The sequence below is a fragment of the Synchiropus splendidus genome, chromosome 8 (assembly GCF_027744825.2).
Source record: "Synchiropus splendidus isolate RoL2022-P1 chromosome 8, RoL_Sspl_1.0, whole genome shotgun sequence".
In the NCBI taxonomy this organism is placed as follows: domain Eukaryota; kingdom Metazoa; phylum Chordata; class Actinopteri; order Syngnathiformes; family Callionymidae; genus Synchiropus; species Synchiropus splendidus.
In genome coordinates this window covers 23,404,207-23,424,705 of record NC_071341.1, presented here as the reverse complement: position 1 = coordinate 23,424,705, position 20,499 = coordinate 23,404,207, and the positions used below count along the sequence as shown (strand labels likewise).

Sequence of the window (20,499 nt, the reverse complement as noted above, 5' to 3'; positions counted from 1 at the left end):
TACAGCAGTACTCTGCATTTCACATAAAACTGAATTCATAAGTGCTCCTGTGTACCTCGCTGTCGAGTCTGACCTCACGTAAAAAATCTGAGGGCAGGTGTCACATTCATAAATTACCTTCAGTATTCAGCACAAGTGTGGATGCTGCCGGGTTTTAAATCCCTAAACAATGGAATTTCTGACAAACTGTGGACTACACACTTTTGTCGGCGAAAAGATACATGGCGCTCATGTAGAAAAGCCCAACTGGGATGAAAATATCATAACATTTTAACACCTTGTCCTTGAATCTGCTCAGTGAATAAAACTCCAGTCTGATAAGTATCCCTTTCATTTCCTCTTCCCTTCACCTCTCGTCCTTCAGGCTCCAGGGGAGATTACATCCAGGCACAATTGTTTTCCTCATAAGGTTCTTGTTTTTCTGCATCCCAGGCCAACTATCGTCCGATGCACCACTTCCTTTCACTCCCTCCGTTGCTTTTCACTGTTGAATATTTGACCTAAAGTCAGTGTCGTACTACTTGAGGTCGGTCTTGGTTTCAAGTCCACTTTGACTCTGCCCTGTCTCTGGGTTTCTATTCCAGACCAGTGACACCGACAGAGAAAACTGTCATCATTGGTAGATGAAGGATTCTGTTCAATTTTGTTGTTTTCTCTTTGATATTTATCAAGGGTCTCAAACTGATCCGCTTGTTTCAGCTTTGTGGATCAGTGTGAGGCTCCTTATAAACACTGTCTTGGTCTCATCTCGGCCTCAACCTCCAAACATCTTGGTCTCTCAGGTCTTGATAATGTCTCGGTCTCAGTTGCTAGCTAAAGAATTCCAGTGTCTAATATTCAGACTCAACAGAAATATACAAATTTACTTCATCTGTGATATTGAATCATCAAACCTTCTTACAGGTACAGTAAGCATCAACTGATGAATTTGTTCTGAAGCTGCTGTAAAAAATGAAATTCAAATCTGCTTCCAGCTCACAAACACCTGGTCGTCCTCTCAAGTAAGGTAACTGAGGAGTCAAAACCAACAAAAATCTAAGGCCTTGTCCTCTTGAAAATATGTGTCTTGCTACTGTATTTGATCTTTTAGAGTGCCATATCCAAAAGAGTTTCCTTGAGGACAAAACCACTGAATCCACTATTGCAGTGCACATGCCCGGCCTGTGTGTGGCGCGGTAAAGCACTCGCAAAATAGAAACGCAGAAGAAGAAGGCCTGATCTGCTGTGTAACATGTTGTTGATTTATTATAAAGTGGTACCTTGGCCGTTCCAGACGGCCGTTCGAGAAGCGATTTGTTCGAAATCTGAATCGATTTTTCGCATAACAATGAATGGAAAAAGAACTGATGCGTTCCAAGCCTTAAAATAGTCTTTTGTAGGAGTGAATGTAGAGTGTCTGCTGCAGGTGGCTGTTCCTCTATGTGTGTGGCCGCTGCATGTGGGAGGGGTTGCCGAGTGAGTGAGGTCTCTCCAGAAGTGAAGAGGTGCCCGGTGCGTGTCCAGCTCTGAATGTGCGCTTCTGTGCAGTTTGGCTGTGACAAAGTCATAAACCAAGTCACGCTCTGTCCCAGACTGGCCTCATCCCTGTCCCAGCTCCAGCCCACAACAGGACATCAAACCCTGGAGTGAGCGCTCCAGCACCTCCCCTGTGACACTCGACCACGGTCCAGTGTGGAGACAGGAAAGGTTTTACACCTCAATATGAAGAAAAAACAGTCAGTAAATGGAGCTAACGGGACACGTCTGCATACAGAGGCTGCGTTATACACAATAACAAAGCGCGTCGTGTCTCAGCTGATCAGTCCGCGCACGCTATGTTTTTTCTGGCTTTTTTCAGGGGCGTTCAAGTTCTGGATTTTCGTTCAAAATCCAAAGAAAAACAATCTCAAAATTTTTGTTTGAATTCTGATTTGTTCGAGTTCCGAGATGTTCGAAAACCGAGGTACCACTGTATTTATTTTTTTATTCATTATTATTATTTGTTTATGTTTATTTGTTTTGTTCATTATTGCACAATGTTCCCAAGCAATTTCCTAGTTAGTGGGCTCCTCACTGATATTGGCAATAAAGCTGATTCTGATTCGAAACATCAAATTTAAAACTACATCTTAGTCCTTTGGTGGCGACCGACGTCTCAGTCCACCTGTTCTTACAGGCCACAACAAAGCAACAAAGACATTACGGGGTGACAAACTGGAATGATGAGGCTATGCCATCATCAATACATCTATGCCTATGTCTATATCGATCTCCTGAGGCATCCACTCTTATAAAGCTGCAGTTTGAGTTACGGAAAACACCAAAGTATTGGCCAAACTGGACTGGATTGTCACCACGTTTAAAGAACATGAGAGCAACATTATACTCCACACCTTGCTGAGAATTGAGTCACTATGAAGCACTTCACGATGTGACACACAAGCAAAGGTGAGAACGGAAATGTGACAAATGATATGCATCAAACACTATCTGATTCCCTCTCTCTTTCACACGTCCATCCCGAAGCTGTTACGCAGCATATGATAGAAGCTGCATATTTTAAATCCTTTCATGTGTTCGGCTCCTACTGTCAGAGATGAATGGTTTATTTAAGGTATTAATATCACATCTTCTCCTCCTACCTGGTGATCACATTCTCCACTCCACTGGTGGTTTCACCTCCCTGCTTCATGCCTTCAAGCTTGATCATCTTCACTCCATTTTTCTGCCTCGGTTCAATGAACCAATGCCCTGTAAGTACCATCTTCTCAGTCTGATCAAAGCAGTTTTTAAAACACTCATGGTCAAGCCAAGTCAAGAGAGGACTGTCCTGCCCGGGGCACAACACACGCTCACTCGCTTTACTCGGCACTGGTGATGGGCCGGTGAGGCTTCATGAAACAGTGTCCTCATGTTTAGAGCTCAGTCGGTGGCGCTGTTGGTTTAAAAATGAGGTGAGGCTTCATTGAAATGGTTGTTCAGATCCACAGATTTTTGGACACTGTTTCATGAAGCCTCACCAGCCCTTCACTCCTAAGCACCTCAACCACAAATCTTTACATTGTTTATTAGAAATTCTCATTTGGTTAGTCCATTGTTTTGTTTGCTGTTCAGCAATTATTTTAAATAAAAATGTTAGAAATCATCAATCCATGTTTGACCCCGAACAAAACCTTTAAAATGAGGTCCTCGGTATGAAGTAAACTGGACTGTTTTGGGCCTCTCGTGCCACAGCGAACCACCCTCAGAGCCTATTCACTCATGAATTCATGATCTGGGGTGACAGGGGGCTGGAGCCAGGGGCGAGGGACACCCAGGACACCCACCCGTTCATCACAAGGGGCGAAGGGGCGTCATCAATAATACAATGTATGCACAGTGGGAGGAAACTGGAGTGCTTGGAGGAGACAACGTGAGCGGGGTGAGAAAATGAAACCAGCACTCCGTCCACGGTGCGCAGCCATTTAAGGTGAAGGAGCGGCAGATGAATGGCCTTGGAAAGGTCGGCTGAACTGGGCTGTTTTCCGTACTGGAGATAATCTGTTCCCGTGATATTTGAAGCTGTGAGGTGTCTTCACTGAGGCAATCTGGTGAATGACTAGACCATGAGTTTTGTCTCACCCGCCGTCCATTTTTGCAAACGCAATGAGCCTCATGACTTATTTACAGTGGTCCCTAATATGAGGCTGCAATTCATCCTGGTGCGTTCCACCTCAGAGTGCTCCCTCCCTGGCTTTCATCACGCAGCCATTCATTTACGGGGATAGAACTCACACAAACATCCATCACTGAAATGGATAATGCAGCAGGTGATCATTATTCCTATTATGAAATGAGAAGAGCTTGTTTGTTCAATCAAAAGTTCAAATGAAAGTGTTAAGTCAAACAATTTATTTTTGATGTATCATTTTTTTAACTCATGGAATGAAACATAAATCAACCTGATTAAAATATACAAAAATATATTTTTTATTTTTTTATTTTTTTATTTTTAAATGTTTCAATTTATTAAGAATTGAATAATATCTATATATGGATACATTTCTGTGCAGTATTGGAAGTTGTCCCAAATCCAAACCCACAAACTCCTTAATTTACTGTGTTTATTTTTGGTACATGATTGTCCCAGTATTTTTGCTGAAGGAAAAAATAAGACGGCATTTATTCTCTCTGTGATACTTCCCACCCTGTGGCGATGCTTTAACCTACAGAGTGAAAAAAATAAAACCGTATAAATGGTGTGCATGTTTTTTTGTTCCAGGAATGTTCCATTATGGCTCCGCTGACTAAATCGACCCTCTACCTCACAAACAGCTGAAGAGGAATCACTGCATGACAAAGAGCCGTTCAATCTCCATCTGCGTCTCCTTTACGCAGCAGTTCTGTCTCTGTACTGGGTGTCACCAGGCCTCCGCAGGATTTCCTCTGGAAACATACACTTAGATACACTTCTGCGGGTGGAGATGGAGAGGAAACCGAGTTGAGATTTCATTCTTCTTTCATTGATTCCCATAATTAGAAAGCAGTGAGAAGACGAGCAAGAAGCTCCCAACTTCCTTTTGCACCCCGAGAATCCACTTATGAATTGCTTATTATAATAGTTGTGTGATTGCGCCACTTATTCAGCGCGGAGATAATGAAGTGGAAAGCGAGGAGCATGAAATGAGCGATCCTGGCCCCGGCCCTTTTCCCCGCCGCCCATTTGTCACGTCAGATATGGGACATAGAAGTCGCGTCCCCACGAGAGACGCCGCCTCACTATGCAAAGTGCACCGTGCGGGACGATCAAAAAGTGTTGCGTTAGTATTGAGGTTCTGCTCTGGGCCGCGGCAACAGCTCTGACGCCGACCATTAATCATTTCACGGCACTGTGAAAACACGGCGACAGAGGAGCTGAAGGGATGATAATAATACACCGGAGGAAACACTGAGTGAATTTGGTAATGTGGATTAGATTCCCTCACTTCAGTGAACCTAGCAGGACGGCTTGTGCGAGCTGTCATGTGGGTCATATCAAAGGACTGAATCGGCTTTGCTTCACCATCGACTGGGTTAAGTCGTAACATCCGGAATAAACGCCTGATCTGAATGAAACTGGTTTACGCGATCTGGATTCAATTCCCTTCGACTCCAGAGGGGTGGGTTCCGCCGACGGTTGGTGTCACTTTACCACATGGGACATGTACAGAGAAGCACCGCAGCAGAGCCGCCTGCCTCAATGGTGAAAGCATCGCAAACAGTAGCGCACGCCGCTCCATGTTAATGTCAGGGTGAATTCCAACTCCTTCCTTCACCTTCAACCTCAGTCCTCAATGTCAAAAATGCAGAGCAAGGGATGTCTCGATTCCCAGGGAGTTAAGTTGAGGAGCAAGTTAAGTATCTGTCTCAGCGTTGAGATTCGCCGGGACCTACCTCAGGATTGAGGAATACCCAGGCTACTCAGTAAGGATGCACCAAATATAGTTGTACGAAGCACAGCAGTAGTGTGTCACATAATCTGTCAGTGAAATACTGTGCAGAGTCGGACTGAAAGATTATTTTTAGCGTCAAATCGATGCCACACTACAATAGAATGTGGTTCTGGAAACTGAGCCACGCAGGTGAAATGAGCTCGGCACTTCAGCAGCAACAGCGCCAAATTCCCCAGCTCGACGCCCAGTCGGCTGGTGACCCAACAGGAGCAGTGCAACACAAGTCGAATTTTTTGACTTTCTGACACGACTCACACATAATTTCTTTGCTGTGCATGGTGTCAAGTCTCAAGTTCACCCAGCGCCGACCGTCACTGTGACGCTTTAGTGCCAAGTGAGATTTACAGAACGCTGCCCCCCACAGTCTGAGGTCGTGTTTGTCCCATATCCAAGTCACTCCTCACACAACCCTGAGCAATAGTTACCCAAACATAGACCTCAAATGGGCGATACAGACACTGAAATTGAAATAGTGACAAGAGCCACACATCCTAACTCCAACACCTTTTGGAACATCACGTGGGAGAGGAAACGTATACCGCTGAAATACCTACGTACACTACGTACACACTAGTTGTCCACGTGAATATTGCCGCTATTTGATGTCTGGCTGAATCGGACGGTATCTTTAGCGTCATGACTCAAGGATGAGTTCAACTGCATCCCTTGAAATTCCCCCTCACCTGGGGAACGTTCACGTTTAGGGGTGGTGTGAATTTGGCCTTAAAACTAAACCTCCAAATGTGTTGAGGTTGGTTGCAGACTTAAAACAAGGGGAAGATGAAATTGCCCTAAGTGACAGGTTGCCATCTTTAGATATGATTTTCTATCAACTATCGAGGTGAACATGACGCCAAAACTTTTAAACGAATACAAACCTAGCATACAAACAACAAGCCTGAACTAAGGCTACGCACGAGGGAGAAGTCGTACGTCTTCTGTTGCCCACATTTCATCTCTGCTCATTCCTGAGCCGACGGTAAACAAACGTCAGCATGAAGCAGCATTTATCCCGGATGAAACCCGTCGTTTGATGGGTGGAACTCCATCAGCCGGCGACGTGTGCAAGCACCTTGCTATGTTCAGTATGCTAAACTGTATTTCGTGGCGGCCCATTTTTACAGGGAACGATTACCACCTGACCGGGGGACTTGACTGTCGAGGGCACTTAAAACCAAGAGGAGGATTTAAGAGGGAGAATTGCCACTGGGCCTTAATCCCCACAGCAGATTGTGAAGTTAGTGCCTACGCCGCTGTACAGATTTAATTATGTTCATGTCTTTGGCGCCTGCAGTGTTTACGTGTTTTGCAAATCCCAAATTATGGACGCGCCTCCATTATATAGGGTTGTTGAGTAATGACTTGGTTGGAACTATTGCATATATTTGTTTTTATTAGAAAGGCAACGTGGTTGACTGCACTCCAACAGGGTTAAGAGATGAGCCTGAGCTCCTCACACCACGCCTCCGCCACTCAAGGACGCGGAAGCTGTGCCTTTAGTGGGTCTAACTGGGAGCAGCCTGACAAGATTTTGAAATAGTGAGGGAAGGAAATAATGCTGATGTCTTTAATTTTTTAAAGTTTATTGTCGCTTTGCTGTCTCAGTTGAACTTAGCACTTTGTTTCTACAGCAGTTTTAATACAAAACAATGGCATTTGTCGCTGTTTTATATCTCCCCACCTGCAGGTGTGGTAGTCTGTCTCACCTGCAGGTGAGGTACTCTGTCTCACCTGCAGGTGAGGTACTCTGTCTCACCTGCAGGTGTGGTACTCTGTCTCACCTGCAGGTGTGGTACTCTGTCTCACCTGCATCTCTGCATTTCAGTTTGCTTGCGTTGACTGCAGCGTCGCCGGCTTGAGTTTTCCCTTAGCATTTTCACTTTTAAGTTTTCTTTTTAAAAATATTTTGTCAACTTTATAATTTCAGTTCCAGAAAAAAGAATAACAATGTACGAATAAAAGGATGCGGTAGACGCGGAGGAAGAAGATAAGGTTTTCGCCTCAGCACAGTGTACACTAGACGTAAACTGATGACAGTCATTTCGACGCGTCAGAACTTTTAATGAGAGGCTAGAAACACACACCCTGGCGTCTCGCTCGCTCTCTACAGCTGGAGAATCCAGTCTCGGCGACTCCAATTTAGCTGTGTGCTGCTCAGTTATTGCAGCTCGGTTCAGTTATTTGACGTAATCTCCTGGGATTTTAGAAAACCAGGGTGAGTCCGCGACTCAGCAGGAATCCGGAGAAGTCCGTGCATTTCATTTAAATTTAATGGTACAACTTTTTGCCGCCCTTCGTTCTCACCTCTGTGCAGACCCGACCGCTTGCAGGACGCTTAACTCGGTATGTGACTTCTTATATGCAATTACTGATTTTTTTTTTTTTGTTTGTTTGTTTTGCTCAAGACAAAAATATTTAAATAACAAAAGCAGAAGCCTTTTGGCATCACTGTAACTGAGGGTTAATTCCACTCTGCTTTCACTAACAACTTCCTGTATCCTTCCCAAACGGCCTCATCCATCCAACCTTTTAACCACACATCCATCCGACTTAACTCGATCAACCATGGCAGGTCACCAGTCCTTCAAAGGCTCACAGAAACTGAAAGTACTATGTGAAAGTGGACAGAAGACCGAGTGAACAAATGTTTCCCCATCGATTTCTTTGATAAGTTAAAGCTCTTCCGCAAAAATATGCATACGCAAGTGGATTTACTTTCCCTCCAATGATGTTACATCACCTGCCCATCAATCAGCTGTCAGGGTCTAGTGGCACATTGCTGATGCATCAGTTTTCCCTTTTATCTCAAACCTTGTTGTGTCTTCCACAAATATCTTGATGAGCGTTGATTCAGTTTGGGGAGAGTGGCATCAGTGACGGCGGCAGATGATGTGAAGGCTGCTCTGCATAGTGGATGGTGCTCTGGAGGCTGTGGTTTGGATGACGTGCGCCATCTCTCCCTCATCTGTCTGACGGAGACTGATGTGTCTCGCTTTTTGACAGACAACCCTCGGCTGCTGGCAATTGTTATGCTGCTACATCCGCTAAAATGTTTTGGGGCGATATGCTTGAGATTGCGGTTCAGAAGAGGGAGGAGCAAAATATCTTCCAAGAACTGTCTGAAAATATTTATGGCTCATGAAAAGCAATATTGCTAACCTTATCTAATCTAACGTAACCCATCCAAGAAATGGCGCAGAGCCAGAGATGATGTGATTTTATACATGATTTCAGTGACGCTTGTCGTCTGTAAGACGAGAGAAAGCTTGAGAAGGCTTTTCAAAACGGAATGATTTTTGACTTTTCCTTCCTTATGAAAGGAGAGGAGACGAGTAAAACTAGAAGCGAATCATGTCTTATCTGGATGTGTTTACCCACACAGGAAACCTCACAGGTGTTATCCTGGATGATGGCAGTCTGATGCAACAGTCCGTTTCGCAGCGGCGACAATAGGCTGCAGACGCTCTCCTCCTCGTGACCTATGCCGAACGCCTACAGGAAGTGGAGGTGTGTTGAGCTCTGCAGCTTCAGTTTTTCTTTCGTCTTGTAGCTTCCTGTGCTTTCCCCTCTTTGTCCTCTCGAGCTTGACACATTAGTGACACACACCTGTAGCACATTTAAGGCTCAGTTATGCTCATCGTTCTACACGGATCCAGATACGGACGGAGCCTTCTGTCCATGTGTTCATTTCATCCGTATCTGCTTGTTTCCACAAAGCTCACAGAAACTGACCAAAGCAGAGCAGTACCACCTGAAACCATGGGGGGCAGTGTTGCTGTTACCACCCGACACGTAGCTCTAATGAGACATGAAGAAGACATAACAATGGTGGAAACTCTCCGTCCTCCAATGGCGATGTATTGAACGTCCTCACAGACCACTGCCTCCTACAATGCTGCCTCTGTTTCCTCTTCTGTGCAAGAGCTACATGATCAATGCTTCTTCCACAGTTGCCATGTTTTGGAGCAAACTGTGGGCTGCTCCCCCTGGTGGATATATTGCTGAACTGCAATATCAACTAAAGAACACATGGAAGCTTGTGACCAGTGACGGGAACATTGTTTGGGGAGTTTGAGGGAGTATAAATGGGATCACCTGCGCTACAGTGTTCAAATGTTGCATGTCGGTGCAATTTTTGTCTTGTACAAATATCTTCGACTGTTGTTCTGGTTCCCTGTAGTTGTGCGGTTCTAATGTCAGTGTGTTCCTGCCAGTGTGTCTCTCCCTCCACCTGTGCTGATGCTCTGTATGTTTCTCGTTTCTTTTGCGTGAGCTTCTGACCACTGCTTGTTTTCAGATTTCTCTCTTGGCGCTGTGTCGCCCTCAGTTCTTCTGCCTGAACTTGTTTGTGTTTGTTTTGTTTTACCAGAAACTATACACACAGAAGCAAAAGCGCAGCTTCATTCTCATGACACTGACCCTGGAGCCCAATTTTTTAAAACATTTTCCTGCCTGTTTGTGAGGCTTTTATTGGATTGCAGTCACCATCCTTGTAAATGAGTTCTTCCACTGGCAGTTATTCGCCCTTGAAGTTCACTGTGGTCATCAGTCAGTCAGTAGAGCTCAGGCACCGGTGGAGAGGGATGTGACCTGAAGGACTCACCTACTGAAACTCAAAATTTCATAGGATTTGCTCAAAGTCAATAGGAACAGAATCCAAGACGTCGGTCTCTCGTTTTGGCAGGAAGGAAGGAGGGAAGGAAGGAGACACTGATGGAGGGGTTCGGTTGCCTCTGCTTGGGAGGATACGACTGGGACGTTTTCCAAAACGCTGGAAGATGGATTTCTCTGGCCTGCATCAGGATACCAGGATCACTCCTCAGATCTCAACCAGAACATTGAACCTCGGGAGCCAGGTTTCCAGACTGACCTTCGGAAAACACCAGAGCGTCGGAAATAGTTTTATCTGCCCAACATACGATCTCATCTCTTTCGACTTAAAATGATAAACTACCTTCCTGCTAAATATTCTGGGGAAAACATTGAGAAAGAGCCGAGAAGGCGCATATTTGACAGCTTATTGGTGTGAGGGTTTTATTTATTGATCAAAACAGCCTCAGTCTGAGAATCCAGAGATAGAAAAAGACCCGCTGGGGATCCTTGTGGCCCCCTGCACGATAGATGAATATATAAAGAAGAGGTCTTTCACTTACACAGACTCTGTTTTTCTTTGCAGAGTTAACTTTCCCATGAGCATTGTTGAAAATAACCGATGAATGGCGTCTGCCAAGGCTGAGCGCCATTGTATTAAATGACATAATGAAACTAAATAAACTTGGTAGTTTGAGCTGTTTATTTTTTTTTATTTATTTCATTAGACTTCATGTGCTTGTCAGTCATTCACAACTGTATCAGGACTGATTCAAACCATAATCCTTCACCATGTATCCTGATAAACAGAGGTCCAGATAAGTTAAATCTGGATTTCCTTCAGCGTCATTACTTGAGTTTTTTTCCTCCATCAGTCATCTACATTACCCCGCCAGCAGCTCCACTACATCCCATTTCTCAGCCCTTCGGGCCACATCCAGGGGTGTGGATCCAGCAGAGTCCGTCCGGTCTCTGTCCGCTCCATTCTGCAGCAGCGCCTCCACCATGGATGTGCTGCCACTGAGCGCCGCAATATGCAGAGGTGTTACCTTGTCTTTGCTCCCCACGTTCACATCTGCATCGTGGGCTATCAAGTGAAGGACGCTCGGGAGGCTGAGGCTGGTGCAGGCCACGTGCAGCGGTGTCCATCCCTCATCGTCTTCTGTCAGCTCCAAATCAGCTTTGGCTTGGAGAAGCTTGGCCACCACCTCAGTGTGACTCTGATGGCAAGCTAGATGAAGCGACGTCCAACCGTTATCGCCTCCTGAGTTCACACAGGCCCCCTGGCTCACCAGTTCTGCTACAGTTGCCGCATGTCCTTTTACGGCAGCTAGGTGCAGGGGAGTCCAGCCTTGGAGGGTCTTGCTCTCTGGGCAGGCCTTGTTGGACAGCAGGTGTCTGCAGATGCCTGTGTGACCTCTCAGCGCCGCCAGATGCAGAGCAGAGAAACCTTTGCTGTTCACACTCTTCACGTCGGCTCCAGTCTTCACCAAGTGTCTCATGATTCGGTTGTGTCCTTCGTCAGCTGAATGGTGCAGAGCAGTGGAGAGAGTTTGGTCGACAGCATTTGGGTCAGCTCCCTGTGAGAGAAGGAGCTTGACAATATCCAGATGTCCAAAAGACGAAGCGAGGTGGAGAGGGGTTCGCAGCTGCCCCTGTTCCCTGGCTTCCAAGGCTTGGTCGCTGAGGCGCGACAGCAGCAGGCGCGCCACCGTCTCGTGTCCATTCTGACAGGCCAGATGTAAAGGCATCCAGCCGCCCTTCTCACACGCGTCTACCGTGGCGCCTTTGTCGAGGAGAAGACGGACTGTCCGGTTGTCGCCGCTCTGGGCTGCGAAATGGAGCGGCGTCCACTGGTCCTCATCCCCGATGGAAACGTCTGCTCCATATTCCAGCAACAAGGAGACGATTTCAGGAAGCCTGGGCAGAAGATGTCCAGTCAGTTAAAGTTGCATTTGCCTCTTTACTTACAACATTTAGTAAACAGTGAATTGGTATTGGTATCCGTCTCGAGGCCGTTTTGCCAAACTGCGTGTGGGGCAACACAGCTGGACAGAGTGGGCATTTCACCTCTCAAGGAGTCACTTGAGAAACATAGCAGAAAAGGTCCAGACTGTTGAAAACCACTTACATCAAGTGCTCTGAAACGCACGATAGAAAAAAGTGGATTTTAAAAAATCGTAACATTCTACTTATCGCAGGTATTTAACGGTTGCCAGATATTTGAATAAAAAGTATTCGAGGCACTCATATAAACAAGGTCTTATCCAGCAGGGTTGAAGGAAGCACAAGGCTGTGAGAGGCCTAGTTTCCCTAATCTCTGAGTGGGTATTAAATACCCAGATTAAAGACATTAGGATCAAAACCTGAGCCCGAGTCGACGCAAACGTATCCAAACTCATAACAGGTTGCATTAAGCTGCGGAAAATATGCATCAACAGAGATTTAATTTTGATTAACCTGCTTCTCCAAGTCACTGTAAGGAAGAAGGCAAATGAGGCTTTGCACCAAAGTGCAAATTCAGCCCATGGATTTATTAATGGCTTCATGTGAGCTGTCTCTCGTGCACCTAAGTGTTCTGAATCCAAAAGTAGACAGTGAACTTAAGGCCAATGAGACGCTGATACCTATTTCCTCCGTCGCCTCCTTTTCTACTGCAAATGGGATCTCCATTTACTGCAAACAATTTCTACTTTATGCCATTCAGGCCCTTTGTTTCTGATTCAAACACCCCCTCACCCCCTTCCCATTCAGCCCCTGGACATCAATGCAGTCCACCTTTGTAGTGCTTATGAGATGGTTTTGATCTGACAAGCCTTGACATCGCTCCTGCTACTTCCCATTCGCTCGTGTTTACATGTCGGATGCAAATTTCTATTCAACGTCTGTTCACCATTCCGCCGAGCCTGGCCTTCAAAAAGGGGCAACACTGGGCGCCCAAAGGATGGGCTCAGCTGAACACACTGCCTTTCCAGGTTATTCTCTGGTCTCAGGGAGAATCTTTTCCCCGAGGTTAGTGTCGAACCCTAACCCTTTCCCATCATGAACCCAAGGTATCGGTCAATATTTCATGCAATACTGAAAGCTTGCAGAAGCTTGTCAAATCCATGGCGTAAGCCAAAGGCGGAATATTAGAGGGCGTGCGGCAGGTTTGGGACTGCAGCTGCTGACTGACGGAAACTCAAAACTGTAAGCAGAAGTACAAACCTCTCAAGGACAGCAACAATGAGCGGAGTGTAACCCCGAGCAGTGGCGCTGTTCACGTCGGCGCCCAGACTCAGGACGTGCTCGATGCTCTTCTCGTCCCCACTTGCTACCGTGAAGTGCAGAAGACTCTGTCCCCCGGAAAACTCGGTGAGAACGTCATCCCTCTTCACTGTCTTCCTGAATCGACCAAAGTCCTTTCTGGAGAGGAATGAAAGGAAGATATCCCGGTCGTCGTAGCGATCTGTAGGTTGACAAAATAAAATTCAAGGTCGTTGTAAGAGTATCATCAGCATTGAGTTTTCCCTTGAGCCTCTGTACTATTGCTGCTTCTGGAGGGTGAGTGGCTTCAGTGAAATGACCAGGAAATATTGACAATGGGAGCAGAGCGCAGCATGTTTTTGGACAATAAAATCCAATGAAAATCACATTATGGGTGGAAATGAGGAAATGAAATGATTTAACTGCATTGTTTGAAATGTACCTGATGGCAGTAAGCCAATGTTAAGCGCTTAATTTTGCAGAATGTGTCGTGGTAAAATGTTACCCTCATCCATTAGTCATGAAGAGGAAAAGCACTTATCCTTGCTTTATTTTAATGGACAGTAGCAATTAAAAGATCAATGGTACATACTCTCCTCCGTCCCCCTGATACTGTGCTTAATATTTCAGAGGGCAAGTTAAGGTACTTTCCTTGTCCGATTTCTCTGAAGCTGTTTGCTAACTTGGCTATTGTGCGACCACCATATAAGGAGTGCCTGGCGTGTTTTTTCTGTTGGTACTCACCTGAAAGAAGGTCACATGTTCCAGACGCAGGAATCTGGAAGTCAAGACCTGAAACATTAATCTCAGCAAGGTATATTGTTTCTGGAGACGGAAGTCAAGACACCAAAATAGAAGCAGGAAATTAATTTCATTCTGAGAATTATGAGACAGTCGCTTGCAAAGTCTCCATGGGGCTTGGATCAGTTCCACGAAGCGAAGATGATGAGAGATTCAAGTCCCATCCATACACAAAAGCTTGCGTATGTTTTGGTTGTGGACCATGTCATTGAACTGTCTGGCTTCAATAGGAGTAATGGGAGGTTTAACAGCATCCTCTGTCTTTGTTTTACATGAGCCGCTACCCACTGCGTCAGGGTACGAAAGTCTAGAGCTTTAACATGCAACACAGACGGCTGACCTCAATGTCACTGTGGGACACGAAACCCACTTGAAAGTAGTCACCGTTTGGACACTCTGGGAGTGAGAATGTGTGGTGCGACGGTGGTAACAGGAAGCAGTGTAGCAGGTAGAGGGAGACTGGAGCGGGAGTGGATTGTCCTCTCTTAGTTTCACTGACATCTCTTACCGTGTGTGAATTGTCCATTAATATGACTGAAAGATTGTCCACCTCCCTTGCTGAAACCAAATAGTGATTTGGCTACAACTTTCGCCCAGCGATGTCATGCAGCTTGCGTAGGGCTTGTCAAGTTGTGACAGCCCTTCTTTCATTTATTGATTTATTTTTTTATATATGAATTACCTTTCCTTCTAACTCTAAATGATGCTCGATGTAGTGATGGGCAGATGAGGCTTCATGAAACAGTGTCCTTATTTTTAGAGCTCAGTAGGTGGCGCTGTTGGTTTAAAAATGAGGTGAGGTTTCATTGCAATGGTGGTTCAAATCCAAAGATTATAGAGCAGAGAGCGCCATCTAGTGGGCTCTGAAAATGTGGACGCTGTTTCATGACGTCAATGGCTCAGGGCCTTTGCGTCAAACAGTGCCACAGGAAGATCTTTGACTGTCACTCAGCATGCAAGTCTCGTTCAACGCTGTGACGTTCACAGTACAAACCTTATCGCTGCAGGACCCCAGATGAGTGTCATCAGCCGTATGCTGGCTGCCGTCCATGCTGTCAGTCTGGTTTGGATGGATGACTTCAACTCCATTACACAGACCCTCCAAGTCTCTCACAACATCTGCCACCCAAAAAAAAAAAAAAAAAAAAGAATGAAAGAAAGTTTCAAGCATGTGTCCCTTCCACAACAGCTCTTGCTGATGTGGCACAACGGAAGTCCAGTTATATATTAGCGTTCAGCTGCACTTTAGATGAGGGAACGCAGTGCTCAACAATAAACCACTTAATCATAAGAGCAGTAGCAGGATAGCAGATCATTATTCCTCAGGACTGAGAACTTACTAGCATGTTGTTTAGCATGACAATATTCCACCCAGAGATCGAGAGTCACAGCTCACCTCGTTCATGAATAATAAATCGGAAAGTTTACACATGGTTCGAATGTGTCCGTGTCTCTTTTTGCGGGTCCTTCATCCTTCTTCGAAGATGAAAGCTGAAATGTTGTGATCTGGGTGCCACTTAAACTTTGTCGCCATCGATGTCGCATGTCTAGTTTTGAGCCTAATGCATTGGATAAATAGTCAGAAGTCATGTCATTCTGATCAACCCTAGACTTTTCAAGCTCTTCATGGCTACGAATAACAAATGGGATGAGCAGGATTTGGCCCCCAGACCTTGAGTTGGACACGCGTGATTCTAAGCACAACTAGAACGTGTTATTACAGTTAACAAACTGCCCCTGAAGCATGTGGTAAGAGCCTGCTGCGAGTGTGTGCAGCCCACAGGGAACACTGTCCCCGTAGCATCGCAACAGCCCCACTTCCTTCCCACAATGCATCATGTTGTCTTCCCCAGGTAAATAAAGGCGATTCATCACAGCGGAAAAGGGTTCCGTCGCTGGTCCAGTTCTGGCAGTCATACACTTCAGCAGTTAAAGAGAAAGTAATATTCGATGAGTAACTGGTGAGGTTCAACAACACGACAGGACTTTGGCAGCAGCAGCACCTTCAGACACGGTCGGCCAAACCCACGCCCTCAGATCTCAATTTACAGGGTCATATACTGAGAAATGATTTTCACTGTCAGCCATGATTCACATACTCCTCATACACTTTCTGGGAACATATTTAAAGAGCAATTTGCTCTGTATGTATTGTAAATGATGTGTCTAATGAAGCGCTGGCTGCCATCGAGCCGCACCTTAACAAAGCACTTCACCCCTGTGGTTTGAGAATGGCAGCGCACTGATCAAAAGATTCAGAGAAGCTGCACTTATTTTGTGTGCGTGTGTTGGTCGGCTCACGGATTATTGCGACTGATCTCCGGGGTGGGTGATAAGTGGAGAGCACAAGGTGTGGAGAAGAAGGAGGAAAAATAATGACACACTGGCTTTTCTTGGACAATTTAGATGGATGACGAAGAAAGTCATTCGACCAGTCTTTGAATAAACAATAACTCTGTTCAAGCTCATGTGCAGTGTCAATACTGGGAGGCTGTGTAACAAGCGCTCACACAGGCTTTCCAGTGTAAATAACATGAAATAACTCAATGTTGCATTTGAGGATGAGAGAAAGTGAAGCTGATACCTGTGAATTCCGGCCTCTTCCTGCGCTCCCTGTCCCAGCAGCGCGTCATGATGCCGACCATGTGATCGCACCAGCGTGGCCTCGGTTCAGGAATCATCTCCACACGCGGCCTTTTACCATGCGAGACACTCAAGATCACAGAGGTCATGCAGCAGCCTGCGTCAGACGGCGTGAGTTGGCAGAGTGGGATGGAAAATAAGTTTCATTGTCTTTACCTGCGTGCGGCTTCTGCTGCGCCAGAATCTCCCACATTATGATTCCGAAGCTGTAGAGCAAAGCAGACAGGGAAATGACGACCCTTTGCCTTGATCTGCGTGAAGCTCGTGCTCAGAATTGTGATCTATAAATTGCATTCTTTGAAAACTGGTGCATTATTCCCCAAGAACACAGAAAAAACATAAAAGATAAAAGCACAGCGGAGCAATGGGTTTAACCTGAACGAGTGAGTGATGAAATAAGGGGGGGAAAAGGCAGCTGAATCACCTGTAAACATCAAAAGCAGTTCCTGGACGTTCAGAGCTCTGGCTGAAGGTTTCTGGGGGGATGAAACTGACGTTCCCTCTGGCCGTCAGAAGCTCCATGAACAGTCGGTTGGTCATCCCTTCTTCCCATTGGACGATGCCGAAATCTGAAATCTGTTTGACCACAAAATAAAGACATAATTCATGGTCACTTTGTCAAGGTTTGCAATGGGGTCACAAACCTTTTTATTTTATTTATTTATTCATTTATTTTTCCATGTGTCCAAAATATTTCAACTTCCTTCCCATGTTCAATCTCCAGCTGTCTCCACACGATCCACATGGTTATGTGTCGACCCTTCCACGAGATGTGCAACTCTGTGGTCTACGATTTGTTAGCATGTTTGTGATTTATGTGAATGAATATTAATTCCCTTGAATGGAGCAACATCGCCAGTACAGAGAAGCTAAATGAGAACCATTAATATTTTGGGGATTTTTATTTACTTTGGCCATAAAATTTTAATCTTCTGAACAAAAATATGTGAAGAAATCAACAGTTCAGTGAGGAAAAAAACACAATTCAGAGAAAAAAAATAACACAATAAAATAAAAAATCTGCAATGTATCGAGCCAATAAAAGCAGAATCACTGTATTCAATATTTTTTCACTATTTTGTCTTGTCTGATTTTGGACCTTTAGACAGAAACATCTGTCAGCGTTAAAAACCCATATGTATTTTCTTAGCTGCACTCGACCTTCCAAGGAAAATATCAGTTGTAGAACAGTGTTCACTCCTTCGTCTTTCAGGGCCAGAAGGTTGTTTATTCTTCTTTAATGTTTAATGTTGATGGATTTACACAGTGGGAAAAATTCTTCCTGTGTCAACAAATGATAACACATTCAGGTTTTTAAGCTGCTTCTCACTGCTGAACTGACAGAAAAAGGGGGTGAGCCATCAAGTAGTTTGTGTATATGGTCATGAATACTGGTCTTAAACTGGAGCACGAGAAGATAAAAAAAGAGAAGCAGTTTGACCTTTATGATGTGACCCCTGTTAGGTGCAGACGTGAAAACCGCCACACTGACCTTCACATGAAGATGGCCATCCACCAGGACGTTGGACGTCTTCAGGTTGAGATGGAGCAGTGGCGGTTGCAGGCCATGGAGGAAATGCATCCCCATGGAAGCCTCGTGAATCATCTGGAACTTCTTTGGCCACATCAGAGTGTGACTGGTCAGGAGATTGTTCAGCGATCCATTGCTCATGTACTCCATCAGCACGGCCGGCGCGTCGTCGCACGCTCCGTAGACAGACACTATGTACTTGCATTTGACTTTGGATATGACGGACACCGCCTCTGCAAGTGTCCTGCGACAAGGGGACGACCGTGAGGGTTACTTTGACGCTTTAAAAGAAAAAGAAAGGAAGCGGCAAACGAAAAGCAAACACACTTGTCTTTGACTTTCCCACCTGTGGAAGTCGTCTGCACACGCGGTCGAGTCGAAGACTTTCAGCGCCCGCCTCTGCTGGCCATCCTTGAGCCTGACCTGGTACACCTGTCCAAATCTGCTCTCCCCAACTTTAATCCAGTCCCTGTCAAAGCTGTCCTTGGTGAAGGTGGGAGAGGAGCCGTCAGGATGATCCATGATGATCAAGTCCCGCCTGCCGCCAGTCCCCCGAACACAATGGCTGTCTAATCTCACACATAAGCACAGCCTTCTCCTCCAGTGGAGCGCCGCGGCACAAAGGGCCGGGAAATGCTGTCAAACACGGGCGCACGCTGCGCTCTGACACAAGGAGTCACAAATTCACTCTCAGGCTGGGAGGAGCAGGGACAGGGAGCTCTGCGCAGCAATGTTGAAAAGCCTGTTCCGGCAAATGGGTTTCATTGTGGATTCCAGGAATGCCTCACTCCGGCTCGCTGACACACAGAACTTGGCTAACGTGCTTTATGCAGCGTCTGCTTTGAATCAGCAGGTTCTTTTGACAAGCAGTGGGCGACAGCATGCTGAATAAAGTCTTGCATCACGTGGTTAACTACAGAACACAGATAGCCATCACAGAGGAGGCGAGTAAAAGTGACACAAACCAGACCTGCTGGTCTTGTCAACTTTATTTGACTGTTTCAATGACGACGTCTGAAAACAAAATCCCACTGTGTGGGATTCGACAGCCAGACTCAGTGGTCAGAGACGTCAGTTGTGTTTGTTTCCTGGAGGAGCATGACTGGCTGAAGACACGACGCCTTCCAGGATCACAAAACCACTCACTTCATTAGGACTTTTGTGGGATTGGTGAGCCAAGTTAGCATGCAAATACCATGGATATCCACTAGGGCTTGGACTATAAGAGAATATTTTGCATTGTTTAAGTACCTATAAAAGTAATCAATCAATCCAAGAAACATCTTTCAGCCACCCATTCCTGGAGCACCAGATTAAATATGTGATGTCATCGCCATCAAAACGATGGACGGTTCCCTCATCCGTGGCTCACACAAGAAGTCATGACTCGTAAAGTTGCCATACATGTACCGCCGAACGTTCTGACGTCAGAAATGGACAGGAAGTTGTGCATGTTCTCACAAGATGTGGGAATATGATGGCGTGGAAATCCAAATGCTAGACAGGACTTGCAGCCTCGTGGTCATATTGAGCAACACCCTGCTTGTGGTGTGGCTTCGGGGACCAGTTTTTTGGAGTCACAGCAGCAGGACTCCTGAACTCCCGCAAGCTTACTGCTCATTTAAAAACCATGCTCTCACCGTTCTTCGCCTCACCTGTCCATATCTAATGCCTTTCTTAAAGTCCACGCTCCAACACTCCGTATGCTGCCCCGCGCTCCCCTCAAGTCCAGCATGGCTGTTGACACCTGGACCCTCTCCCACAGGAAATCTGTCCAGTTACCCTCATTAAAACCCTCAACTGAACTTTACCGCGCTGTATTGGAATCGCCTGCATCACCTATTATTTACCTATATCCAGGAGATAACCGCCGGTGGATCCCCCCCCAGCACCATCACAGCACAGCAGCGTGATGATGGGAAATCCTGGAAGATAAATGAGGAACGCCGACGGGGATGGCCTATCCTGGTGGTGAAGTGACACTGACAGCACCACTTTCATTTAATTTCCCAAGGTGTCAGGACATTTAGTGTCATCCTGCCTGGCTCGGCCAGTCGGCCAGTCAATATGCTGGATTTCATCTCTCCGCACCGTTAAAGCAGCTTGTTATTCTGGCAAAGCAGCCAGGTTACGCGAGAGATAAGACTTATAGGCATCTCATTCCGAGAGACAAGGTGCCCTCCCTCACCTTTCATCTTCTCCCACCTGCTGTCTCCGTTTATAGCCACGTCTTTTCTT

At 45.9% G+C, this 20,499-nt stretch overlaps 1 protein-coding gene across 2 annotated transcripts; it reads right to left on the bottom strand.

The window, feature by feature from the left end:
• Positions 1 to 10,752: 10,752 nt before the first annotated feature.
• Positions 10,753 to 18,893, bottom strand: ankk1 (ankyrin repeat and kinase domain containing 1). 2 transcript variants are annotated; one of them, XM_053873115.1, is made up of 9 exons: positions 18,608 to 18,893; positions 18,223 to 18,505; positions 17,155 to 17,306; positions 16,887 to 16,936; positions 16,672 to 16,827; positions 15,082 to 15,206; positions 14,031 to 14,064; positions 13,248 to 13,488; positions 10,753 to 11,960 (listed from the first exon to the last, which is right to left on the bottom strand). In XM_053873115.1, exons 1-9 carry the CDS (start codon positions 18,781 to 18,783, stop codon positions 10,925 to 10,927), a joined length of 2,253 nt encoding a protein of 750 aa, XP_053729090.1. In that variant the 5' UTR covers positions 18,784 to 18,893; the 3' UTR covers positions 10,753 to 10,924. The 2 variants fall into 2 exon arrangements, with proteins under 2 accessions (XP_053729090.1, XP_053729091.1); XM_053873116.1 differs by having other exon boundaries at positions 18,589 to 18,727.
• Between the last annotated feature and the right edge of the window lie 1,606 nt (positions 18,894 to 20,499).